We start from the raw sequence: 13,427 nt of genomic DNA on the forward strand, positions 1-13,427 counted from the left end.
TAAGAACAAACTAGATGCTGAAAGATACAAAGACGTGTCACCACGAGCATATCTCCCCTTCTCGTAGAATACAACTAGGTAAATACACACGCACATACTTGAGATGTCAAGGAAATGCACGCAAATCAGCTTGCCTACGTCAGACTGTCTAAGGGGGGCGAAAAAAAAGAAAGAAAAAAAACGTTTGCATCGGTAGATAAAGAGAAAAGTGAATGTGGCGGTTGCGTGATGTTGAATAACCGCCTCGGGCGATTTGGGAAGATTAGACTTCTAAAACATTCTAGAAGAAAGTTTGACGACACAGTCCGGCCCCCCTCTATGGATTGCCAGGTTCCTGGTATGTTGCAGAGCATTTGCAGTTCTGGAATGTACACAAGGCTCCGAAAATTATACGTTTGACTCCCTGAAACACTCGGGTTGGTTCAGAATGTCCAGGTAGCAAAAGGATGAAAAGATGGTAGGACTAACCCAGCACATCGAAAAATCTCTCCATTATTCTTTGGAATATTAACCGAAAAGTTTATATATATATACATATACATATATATATATATATATATATAATATATATATATATATATATATATGCATGGGTCCGCACATACTTTTCAGAGAAGACAAAGTTTGCATACAAGCAAATTTCTGTGCACACTCAAAATGTTTGGTAAATTCCATACTGGAAATATTGCCAAAAATAGGGACATTCCTCTGTCATCATTCAGTTGTAGGTGTGGTTAACGCGAGACTATTGAATCAAGCTACCAGCGCCGACAGTTGATAGTTCGTTCGAGTGAAACTACTTCAGGTACAAATATTTTATTTTTCAATCTCCAAACATCAATGTATCTTTCCGCCATATACAATCTGAATAATGAGCCAAGATATTGTAAAAATATGCAAATGTTAGACATATTGTTGAAATGTTAGAGAAGTCCAAATTTCTGTAAGTCACAGTCGAAAGTTCGTTTGAGTAAAAACGGCTTCAGGTGCAATATTATATTTTTAAATCTCCAAATATCAGTATGTTTATCCGCCATATATAAACTGAATGATGAACCAAGAGATTGTGAACCTAAACGAATGATAGTCATACTGTTGAAATGTTGTAAGAGAAGTCTAAATTTGTATAAGCGAAGTCATATTCTAGTTATTCAAATAAAGGTTGAAAGGTGTGACGTGGGAGTGAAAACCCGGTGTGATAACTGTGGCGGCTCGCTCAGATTTGTTTTTGTCATGATGGCGTAAAGTCAAAATCTATTGCCCATGATCCTTTGTGAAGTATACTATGGCTTTTTGAGGTGCAGCCGAATTCCAGAGTTCGACGACAGTATTTCAATGCTAAGCTTTTATCAGACTTGTTTAGAATTTAACCTAAGTAACCTAAGAAATGTTTAAATTATGCTTATTGCAAATGAAGGAAAGCCTACTAAAGTATAGAATTAAAATAATTTTGATGTATTTATCATCTAACCATTGTATTTATTCATCAGAGCAAATAAACATGATTAACCAATCATATAAATCACTGGTCTGCCCACACTAGGAATATGCGGTTTCTGTACAATTTCCTTATTTCAAGTAAAGCTATTAGATTGGAAGGACTACAACTGGGCTACAAAATTCGTATCGATAATAAGAAATATATAAAAAAAAAACACGTAAAACTTTTTAACATATTTTCACAGACTACAAGCCTGTATTTTGAAATATTATTTCGAATTTAAAAGTATCTTTGTATGAAATACAAAACGGACAGGAAATAAAGGTATTAAATTGTCAGGCCGAAGTTTTGATGAGTCACTTCGCAAATAACGCCTAAAACGCGTCCAAAGGCGTCCGATGGCGACCTATGGCGTCCAATCACTTTAATTGTTTATAAATTTGGCTGGAAACAATTCAGAAATAAATATATATTGCAAGTGAGTCGTCTTTGTAAGTTTCATGTACTTTGTGCCATTAACAGTGAAGTTATCTACATTGGAATTTGCCCGAATGAGATAGCGTCCAGACCTTTTGGCCGCCATCTTTGTTTTCACTGTTCCCGAACGGGTCAGTGTAAAACATGGAACCAGCACTTTCAATTTTTTCCCATATTTCCTTCAAGAGTCAATCATATGGCTCATCACAAGACTTAACATAGCACCAGAAAGGCAATTTATTTTATCATGTTTGCAGAATTTGGTTAGTTGGGGCTTGGAGGAATTATACAGGCAGTATAATTGCTATACAGATCAAACATTTTCAAATTCTATATAACATCGTTTCTGTTATTTCTTTTGTAAGCGGCTAAACTGGAATCTTATGCTTACCTGAGTTAGTTTGGATAAAAGGGTGTTACCGAATCATTTGTGCAGTTAATTTCCTTTCACCGTTTTAATCATTATTGTCAATCATGTGGTATTTTATAGTGAAATTTATTTCAACAATTAACACCTTCACGAATACAGTTCACCAAAACCCCCTAGTTATTTATTTTTCTCATCTTCTGATTAATCAAATAAGGTTTACCCCATCATATTTATGCAAAGTTGTGATGAAAAATTGTCTATCGAGAATGACCAATCCGAATATATGCAATGCCTTGCAGAACTGAAGTAGCTGTCAGTGACTAGAGTAGTACAGACACCTGATAAACCATCATAACAACAACTGATAAACTCCCAAATGTCGATATGTTGACATGAAATATTAATTTAACATTATATTTATATTTCTTTTATGTGTGGATAAGTAGATTCGGGTGCGACTTTTGGGATTTGGGTTGTGGGATTGCATCCGTACACCATTTACTGTACCCATTAATTGACCAGAATTAGTTAGTTAAGGCAGTCCGTCGTTGACGACGAAGACGTCCTCTCTCTCTTGAAAGTTTATAAAGCAAAATATTGGTAAGATCATTATCGATGTCACTGATGTATGCGCAGATGGCTACTCAAGCCAAACTCTGAGGCGCAGCGCTTTCCACATGTTGGACATGGGACACCGTCTCCAGGTGGAAGAGGGTTTTGGGCCTGGTACTCATGCCTGCGGGGTCGCAGGAGGTTTCTGGTAGCTGTGCGTTTTTCCTCGAAAGTTTCAGCTGCTTGCTTGATGGTTAAGCGCCAGGTACATCGGTCCAAGGCAAGGGTTTCCGGTTGGTTTGGTTCTATATTGCATTTTTTAAGGTTTCGTTTCAGTTGGTCTTTGAACCTCTTCTTCTGTCCACCAGTTGCACGGGTCCCATCTCTCAGTTCACCATAGAGAACCTGTCGAGGGAGACGATTTTCTGGCATTCGTATGACATGTCCAACCCAGCGCAACTGGCGGGTGATTAATTATCATTGACTCTGTGCTTGTGGTGTTAGCAGTTTGAAGAATGTCGACGTGTGGTACACGGTTACGCCAAGTGATGCCTAAAATGCACTGTAGACAGCGGATGTGGAAGGCCTCCAGTCTGCGGACTTGTTTACTGTAAAGCGTCCAGGAATCACTGCCGAACAGTAGAATGGGAAGGCAGATGGCAACATACACTTTGACTTTGGTTTTAACAGTCAGGTCTCGGTTTGTATATACCCTCTCCCTGAGCTTGCCGAAGCTTACTGTGGCCTGGCGAATGCGGTTCTGAATATCTGGTTCAAGCTCGCAGGTAGAAGAGAGAATGCTACCAAGATACTTGAAGACATTCGCGTTTTTTAGTTCTTCCCCTTCCACCGTAAACCTAGAGAGTATGTTGGGGTTGCGCCGTTGGGGTTCGAATAGGTACTGAAGTACCTATTCCAGAATAAGTACCTGACCAGAATTAACCATTTAATTACTAACCATATAATCCTAAGAAGCATATTTGAATATTTTATTGCTAAGTTTCTTCGCCAAATATATGGTTATCTGTACTAATGATAAATTTCATGTGGAGACCAAATGTCCAGTTTTTGTTAACGAAGGAGACCAAATCTCCAGAGATCAAATGTCTAGAGACCATATTCGGTTTTTGTTAACGAAGGAGACCAAATGTCTAGAGATCAAATGTCTGGAGACCAAATGTCCAGAGACCAAATGTCTGGGGATCAAATGTCTGGAGATCAAGTGTCCGGAGATCAAATGTCTGGCGATCAAATGTCTAGAAATCAAATGTCTGGAAATAAAATGTCTGGAGATCAAATGTCCTGAGACCAAATGTCCAGTGTTAACGAAGAAGACAAAATATCAGGAGACCAAATGTCCGGTGTTAACGAAGAAGACAAAATATCAGGAGACCAAATGTCCAGAGCTCAAATGTCTGAAGACCAAATGTCCAGTGTTAACGAAGAAGACCAAATGTCCAAAGATCAAATGTCTGGAGACCAAATGGCAGGATCCCACATAGCCCCACACAATGAAGCAACAGGAAACCTCGATTACGTCCACAGACGGACAGGTAAACATTCCGAAAACCACAACCATTGCCGCCAAGCGGGGCAAAGGAAACGTTGTCGAGCAGAAACATCCGTTACTATAAAGCAACCACGAATTAATTTTTAATTGCTTGCTATATTATTTTGAGGAATGTTCTTTGCATTTTTGGCAGTGTGCTTTTATTGATCGATTATGAAAATATTGTACTGTCGGGAATTCAAAGAGTACATATAATCTTTTTATTTTATTTTTTATCTTTTGAGTTATTTTATATTCTGTGCATTTGTGAATAGCGATTATGCAATTATGTTCTGTATACTATAAGTATGAAAAAGTAAATTTATTGTTTTTTACGTCTGTCTTTCTTTCACTTTTTGTTTAGTTGAAAGTGCTGGTTCCATGTTTTACACCGACCCGATCTGAAACCGTGAAAACAAAGATGGCGGCCAGGAGGTCTGGACGCTATCTCGATCGGACAAATTCCAATGTAGATAACTTCACTGTTAATGGCACAAAGGACATGAAACTTGCAATATATATTTATTTCTGAATTGTTTCCAGCCAAATTCATAAACATTTAAAGTGATTGGACGCCTTTGGACGCATTTTAGGATGTCCGATGTTCATGCATTGTCAATGGATGGAATGTTTCCAGCAGAGGAAGATGAATATATGGGTTTCCATTCGTTAATACAGTTCAAACAAGAAAACGTGGCGTTCCAGTTGTTCTTGAGATGTCAATAATCAGTGTCCAGTAATTTCACGGCGGTTATTATTATTTTATTTGTTTTTATTTATTCATTTATTTATGCCATGCGCCCAAGTATTTTGATAGGCTCGAAGAAGTCCCTGTTATTCTTCAGCCGGTCTGCAATGAATCGTGTTGCTGTGTCAATTTCTGCTCTGAGCACATCATTCTTTACGTCATCAGTTGCAGCTTGACCAAATGAGAGGATGAGCAGCTTGTCCTGTGTATCCACTGTGAATATAATTGAGAAAACTCGGAACTGATTCGATGGCTTTTGCTGTGTACCTCTGAGTCCAGTGTTTCCGTGATTCCTCAAAACACAATGACGTCAGGATTCCTCACGTTTTCTATGTGAGAGGCATTCAAAGAAAACATATGTTTAAAGATAAACTTCTGTATTTTAATTCCCATCCATAAATGTTTTTAAAACAAACATTATTTACATTTCCTTAACCGTAATATTTACAATATAAAAGAAACAACAAAACAATTATATACATCTAAATTACATAACAATTTTAAACATTTCTTCATTTGGGATTACGTTCTTAGTACCTCCACATTTACGTTCTCGTTATTTGACACGTCATCGTCATGTTATACATACTCATATCCTCACATTTATGAAGTTTATTATGATATTGGATGTAAATAATTTCATGGTATATAATATTCTATATTTCTATAAGTCTCTATCATATTAATGGCGTCAGTTCTTCGTTCTATTTTGTTCTCGTTATTTGACAAGTCATCGTTATGTTATATTTATTAATTTCCTCATATTTTTGTATTTAATGTTGAAACGGATGCAAATTATATTCTAATACACCATTTAAGTAATTAATTTTCCCATTTAAAAGGCTGAATCGGCAAATATATCGATATGAGGAATAATTCCTCATTGACTGAAGATGACGAATTCATATTCTCCGCTGCTCCGCGATCGTCGCTTGTTTTCCTCTTTAGCAGACGAAATTCTTCAAAACGACGACACTGCCTCTGACTCCTAACGCTGCCGGACATCCCTCAAGCTCACACAATTACAATATGCCATCTCAAATTTCTCAGAAATGGTGAAATAATTTGTCAAAAAGATCACGACTGGCTCCCTTGATTTGAAAAACGTAACCATAAATTTACGAACTGCTTCGGACGCGGTTGTTGGTATAAATGAAAATACGTGAAAATTACATAGACCAGTTTATATACTTGACCAGTCAGATTTGGTTCATGGACGGCTTCAATAACAAACGTTTTCGCACTGCTATATTTGAGCACATTTTTGGCGATTTTTTTTATAATTCTTATTACCGTTATTATGATTATTGTTATTATTAGTATCATTCAATCTTTCTCCCTCCTCTTCACATTATTGGTCACCACTTCACCTTCGATTCTCCTCATGTCTACCTATCCACTGTTGCTAGCTCAGCATCTAGTTACCATTTCGACTAGCAAACGATCTCCCGCGGTTTTAGCGGTTTCATCCTGACGCGTCCCAATTTCATCGCTTGATTCATCTGGAATCAATGTGGGCATTCAGTTACATTTGCAGTGAAATAAAATATGCGTTACATAATCGTATAAAATAACATGGGTAGGTTGAAATTCGAGACGGGAAGTCCAATACTATTCTATTTGTATTTTCATCTATGTTATGCCTCGCTGTTGCTTCAGACAATGGCGATTTAAGTTTTGGGAAGTAGGTGTAAAAGACTATACGTTATTTATATTTGGAAGTTGTAATGTTTGCATTAATATATATACACATACATTTCACAGCGTGTTTTATGTAGTTGATATTTTTGGGTGTTTGGTAACATCCTTTCGGACTGAGGACCACAATGGAAATAAGCGTACATGCTTTTTTGTGTTATCCTCGGCAATTTGCAATTATTATTTCGCACTATGTGTTCTTGCCATTATCTGCACTTCATGTATATTGATTCTTTGCCAAATAAATCTATCTATCTATCTAAGTCACGTTATCATACAACTTTTACCACGGGTTCCGCTGTTACAGCTTTGTGGGCTTGTATCGCATCAAGCTCTGTCACGATGATAAAGGGCAAATTTGCTCGCTCGTGCAACACTCCTCAACCTCAGGCAGACCGCGAGCAGTTTCCGTGATACCTCACTGTAGCGTTTCATCGAAGCAGACCGCCACGTTATTACTTAAAATTCATTGATTTGCCGCCTGAGAACATTGCCCAGGCACCGCTTGGTTATTGCTCATGAAGAAATGATATTTCCCATCATAATTAGATTGTGATGATTATGTGATTCGTATAGGTGAACAGTTATGTATTAAAAGATTGGTTCTCTAATTTGGAGGGTAAATATGATTTTAATCGGTGACAGTGGGATACCAAACTGGGACTTTTTTTTTTAAATTGGCATATCGTTACCCCGTTTTGTCTCTCAGCTGAATAAAGTCATCTAGCCATAGGCAATGTAAATTATGTAAAATGTGTACATGTCTCTTAGTTTGTAATTTCAAATAATGCTGAGAAAGCTGTTCACGAGCACATAGCATGCATTTGAAAACGAGATAAACCATTTTATCTAATCTGTCCAGGTTCTTGTGAATTCTAACCCTTCCTGTAGGTGTGGTACACTTTGCAGACGTTATTCTGACTAACGTTTATTTATATTTTTATTATTTGTGTAAGTTCCGATACTTAAGCGAAATGGGTTGAATACGCAGTGGCGGCGCCAGGGGGGGCTTGGGGGGGGACTTGAGCCCCCCCCCAAAAAAAGTGGCCAGCCCCCCTTAAGCCCCCCAACTGAAATGAGCAAATTGAAAATTTAAAACACTTATTGAAATAATTTTATTAAGTGGAATATTTAATTGCCTGGGCTAAAGATTTGTCAGCCATCAGTGCTAGCCCAACCATTAACCCCCTCCCCTTCTGAAATGAGGATAATATATGTGTATTATCATATTACTATTAGCCCCCCCTTAGCCTCCCCAACTAAAAATTCCTGGCGCCGCCGCTGTGAATACGATTTGCTGGTGTCACCAACCTTAAAAACATGTGGCGCCCCCGCTCATTGCGTCATGATGACAAAGAAAAGGCAAAGAATTTACAGAAACGCATTGTTTCACTCGACATAAAGGAACCCTTGGGGTGTTATGAAATGTTTGAAACTTGAACATTAGTCTGTTCAATAAATATATTATTAGTGTGATAACTGGTAACCCAGTTATGCTGCATATTAAAAGAAATTTCAAAGAATATGTTTTTGTGTCAGCTTTAGAAAAAGCGCTTTTGAGACAAAACAGGCATTTGTGTTACATCTGTCTTGTTTAAATATCATAATAGCAGCTCCATGAAGAAATTTATTACGAAGTTTGCACCAGTATGTGCAAAAGCCGTTGAATTATTGAACTGCAATGGAGTATTTGTTTCAAATGACTGATCTGTTGCATAGTGTTATCATTTGAGTCGCTAGTCACAGTGACTGAAGTGACTTGCGATTGCCATGTCGTTGGACTTTTAACCTGACTTCATTGTTGACTATGAATTGATTTCCTTGTGTTATAACACTCACATGCATGTATGTATGTATGTATGGTCTAAATTAAAATCTAGACCCAAGTCCAAGATATTTCAGTCTCAGCCTGGGTTAGTAGGCAACAGGTAAAGGAGATTGTTGATTGTCACTCGATCTGAAATCCCATGACTGCTGATAGGTTTCGGGGGGAGGGGGGTTAGAATAATGTTTATGTTGGGTGTGAATTAATGATTCAATAATACCCGGGCTCTCCTAGAATTAACATTGTCATGTGATTAAAAAACAAGGCGGATTATTTATTTATTTATTTTTTGCTAGTCAAAATTCTTGCGGACTAGCCAAATTTTAATCTAACTAGTCCGTCTGACTAGTTAAAAAAAATAAGTGCTATCCCAGATGTATAGAATCTGTATTGATTATTGTTTTCTTTTCAGCATGCAAATGACCTACAGACAGAAGCCGATAGAGCAGCACAGCAGTGTATAATTGGCTCCTTGGCTAAACAGTTTCCCAAGATTAAAATAATTGGTAATGTAACATGTTTTGATTTTACCAGTTCTTGGCAATGGTGATTTATTCCCATAATCATTTGCATAGTTGGATCTAGATGGCTATTATGGTGGAGCAATTTCTTCACATCCTTTAGTTAAGTAGTTTTTCTAAATTTGTTCCCATGACTTCGTCCTCCTATCCTTAATCGAGATCTCTTCTGTCAGAGTAGTCTATCCCCTTTAGCAACCTGAGTACTTTAGTCGTATCGCCTCTTTCTCTTTGATCTTTCAAAGTTGGCACACCCAGTACTTTTGGTCTGCCACGCTGGGAAACATTTTGGTTGCTACCCTTTGTATTATCTCAATCTTGCTTATATCTTTCACTCTGTGTGGGGGACCATACCACTGATGCATATTTTAGTCCATAATGGATCAGGGTTTCTATGAGTTTTTCTATAATCTCTTAATCAGTATAGAGAAAATCCACTTTAATCTTCTGCAGCAGTCCATATGTCTCTCCCATAATCCTGCTGATATGTCTGTTAGATGACAGATTGTCTTATATCAATACTCCCAAATCTTCCTCCTCTTTTGCTTTTGTAATAAGTTAAAGATGGTCTTTTGTAGCTATTATACATATTGCCCAGGGCGGTGGGCAAGGTGCAGGGATGACCCGTCATCCAGGAGGTGCTCAGATGAGAGGGAGGGTGGGAGGGGTGTGGAGTGTATTTAGGGATGAAATGGTGGGAGTGTTTTTATGCCTTTCCCTTTTTGGCTACCTCCCTTGTAAAGGGGAAAAAGCCTTGGTATGTGTATGTATGTATACATTTCCAATACTTTGCATTTTTTTGGTATTGAAATTAGTTTTCCCTTCTTGGTTCATGTGGAAATAGTCTCTAGATTTTATGGCAATAGCCAACAGTTCCTCATTTTTCACTCTTCTCATGATTTCTGCATCATTTACGAACATGTTGGCTTAGCTTGTATCTTCCATCATGTCATTCACAAGGGCTTTACCACCCTTACAAGGGAAACGGGTGTTGCAGTGACCATCTCATAATAGAGATGGGCAAGAAGAAAAGATACTTTATTTGTAGAGCCACACTGCAATAAATAGTGATGCATGTGCTGCTAAGAGCCAGAAATGGTAGTCAAGATGTTGTCATGACCCCGACATGACTGGGTAAGCCTTGTGGAGTGTGGGTATGAACATATCTGAGCACATTACAGTTGCATTAAGGGAGAAAGATATGACCAAATTTCATGGTCACAAGGGGAGGAAAGGGAGAGGTTTTGTTTTCTTCATCAGTCATGAAGCTTCATGAGGGAGCAAAATGAATAGAATAAGGGTTAGCAACCTATAATTAATTATGACATTATCTCACAGGTGAAGAAGAAGATGAACCAGAAAGAGAATCATGTGGATGGACATTAGATGTAAATAATTTGCCTTCTGTAGCTATGTCTTGCCCTCCACACCTTTTGGCTCTTAAGGAAGAAGAGGTTAGTAATAAAAAGTTGTCAACTTTATAGCTGATGTTTTGAAAAAGATACTCGTGTATTTACCTAGTTGTATTTACCTAGTTGTATTTTACGGGAAGGGGAGCTATGCTCGTGGGGTCCCGTCTTCATATCTCATTTTATCTAAACTATTTTTAAATTCATGTATTGTTTTTGCACACACCACTTTCTCATCTAACTTGTTCCAACTGTCTATTGCTCTGTGAGGAAAGCTGTTCTTTTTCAAATCTCTTCTATAGCTGTCTTTTTTTATTTTCTTTCCGTGTCCTCTTGTATTTCTGTCATCCCATTTTATCAGATTCTCTCTATCAGTAATTTCTATGCCTTTCATGATTCTGTAAATAGCTATCAAATCTCCTCTCTCTCTTCTTTGCTCTAGTGTCTGTAGTTTAAGTTTTTGTAGTCTCTCTTCATATGATAGTTTTGAGAGTGTTGGTGCCAATTTTGTAATTGCTCTTTGTATTCTTTCAAGTTTTTTTTATACATTTTTTTGTACTTGGTGACCATATCGTTGCTGCATATTCCAATCTTGGTCTTATCAGGGTGATTAGGATTTTCCTCACCATTTCTTCATCCAGGTATGTAAATGCCACTTTGATTGTTCTTATTAAATTATAGGTTTCTCCAAAAATCTTATTTATATGTTTCTCAGGTGACATATTATTCATAACAATGACTCCCAGGTCCTTCTCACTTTCTACTCTCTTTATTCCTTCTTTTCCCAAATTATATGATCCTGTTATTCTGTTTTTGCTTTTTCCAAATTCCATTATACTACACTTTTTTGTATTGAACTCCATCTCCCACTTCCTACTCCATTCTTGTACTTTATTTAGATCTCTCTGTAGTGATTCACAATCTTCTTCAGTTTTCACTCTTTTCAGTAATTTTGCATCATCTGCAAAGAAGCTCATATAGCTTTCAATTCCTTCATCCATATCATTAATATATATAGCAAACATTATTGGGGCCAGAACTGTTCCCTGCGGGACACCGCTTATTACTTCATTCCATTTTGAGTGCTGATCTCTTATCACTACTCTCATTTTTCTTTCTTGCAAAAAGTCTTCCATCCAATTTAGCAATTTACCTTGTATTCCTCCTTCATATTCTAATTTCTTAAGCAGCTTCTTATGTGGTACTTTGTCAAAAGCTTTTTTTAGGTCTAGAAATGCACAATCAGCCCATCCATCTCTTTCTTGTATTATATCTATTAGCCTTGAATAGAAACATATTAAATTGGTGACGCATGATCGTCCTTGTCTGAATCCAAATTGCCTTGGATTTAGTACGTTGTTTTTTTCCAAGTATTTTACCCATCTACTTTTGATAATTCTTTCACATATTTTTGCTATTGTACTTGTTAGAGAGACTGGTCTATAGTTGGTAGGTTCTTCTTTATTTCCTCCTTTATATATAGGTACTATATTTGCTTTTTTCCAATCTTCTGGAACTTTTCCTTCTTTTAAGGAACTGCTTATTATGCTATGTATTTTGTCTGCCAGTTCATTCCTGCATTCTTTCAGAATCCAGTTTGCTATTTCATCTGGCCCATGCGATTTTCTAACATCAAAATTACCCAAGTGTGTCAATATTTCATTCTTTGTTACTTCTATTTCTTCCATAGGGGGGACTTTTTCCTTCCACTCAATCTCTTCAGGTTGTATATTTTCCCTTGTAAACACTGATTTAAAATGTTTGTTCATAATTTCTGCCATTTCCATTTCCTCAGTGTATTCAACTCCTCCTTGTCTTAATTTCTCCAAGTCTTGTTTGTTTTTCAGTTTATTGTTTACAAATCTGTAGAATAGTTTTGGTTGATCTTTACACTTTTCTATAACATCTTTTTCATATTTTCTTTTTTCCTCTCTGCACTTTTGTACATATTCATTTCTATAACCAGTATATATTTTCCATTTTTCAGGTCTTCTGTCTTTTTTCCATCTGGTCCAGGCTTTGTCTCTTTTGTCTTTTAACTCCCTACAACTTTTGTTGTACCAGCATTTTACATATTCTTTTTCTTGTTTTTGTCTTGGGACATACTTTTCCACTCCTTTTTTGTAAATTTTTGTCAAAATATTCCATTTCTCTTCCACTGATGTTTCTTCTTTGTATATTTCTTCCCAGTTTTCTTGTTGGAAGAATTCTCTTATTTTATCAAAGTTTGTTTTTTCATACATCATTCTTCCTTTTCTATATTGTTCATTTCTTTTCATATATTTTTCTTCATTAAGTTCCAGTTCAATCAATATGTGGTCACTTTTACCTATTGGTGTTTTATATTCAATCTTGTCCACTATTCTAGGTTCAGATGTAGTTATTAAGTCTAGCCTCGATGGTTCTTCTTCATTTCTATACCTAGTGTTCTCTTGTATCCATTGTGTCATTGAATGGTCAGTAATCATCTCAAGTAGAGCATTTCCCCATGAGTCATCACCACTCTTTACTGTCATTTCTTCCCAGCAGATCTCTTTGCAATTAAAGTCGCCCATCATAACTATTCTTCCTCCGTCTTCCATTATTTTAGTTAATGCTATCTTTGTGTCCTCTAACATACTTTTATGTTCACTCTCCTCCCATGAGGCTGTTTTCGGAGGCACATAATTGATCACAAATTTTCTGCTCTTCTTATCTCGGTCTTCCACTTCTATCATAATCATCTCTACTGTATTCTTTCCATATATGACACCTTTCACGTTTATATCCTTCTTAGTCAGGAACATAACTCCACCCCCTTGTTTTTTCTCTCTGTTTCTAATCCAATAATTGTATGTATC

The 13,427-nt window shown here is 37.0% G+C and overlaps 1 protein-coding gene across 2 annotated transcripts in view; it reads left to right on the forward strand.

The window, feature by feature from the left end:
* Positions 1–13,427, forward strand: part of LOC143032093 (3'(2'),5'-bisphosphate nucleotidase 1) — a 50,479-nt gene that overhangs the window by 13,299 nt on the left and 23,753 nt on the right. For both annotated transcript variants that reach the window (XM_076196551.1, XM_076196557.1), the window contains exons 2-3: positions 9,073–9,166; positions 10,517–10,632. In XM_076196551.1, coding sequence (XP_076052666.1) covers positions 9,073–9,166; positions 10,517–10,632 — 210 coding nt within the window. The remainder of the gene's footprint in view (positions 1–9,072; positions 9,167–10,516; positions 10,633–13,427) is intronic.

Source organism: Oratosquilla oratoria, chromosome 1 (genome assembly GCF_046742065.1).
Source record: "Oratosquilla oratoria isolate Oo_2021 chromosome 1, ASM4674206v1, whole genome shotgun sequence".
In the NCBI taxonomy this organism is placed as follows: Eukaryota; Metazoa; Arthropoda; class Malacostraca; order Stomatopoda; family Squillidae; genus Oratosquilla; species Oratosquilla oratoria.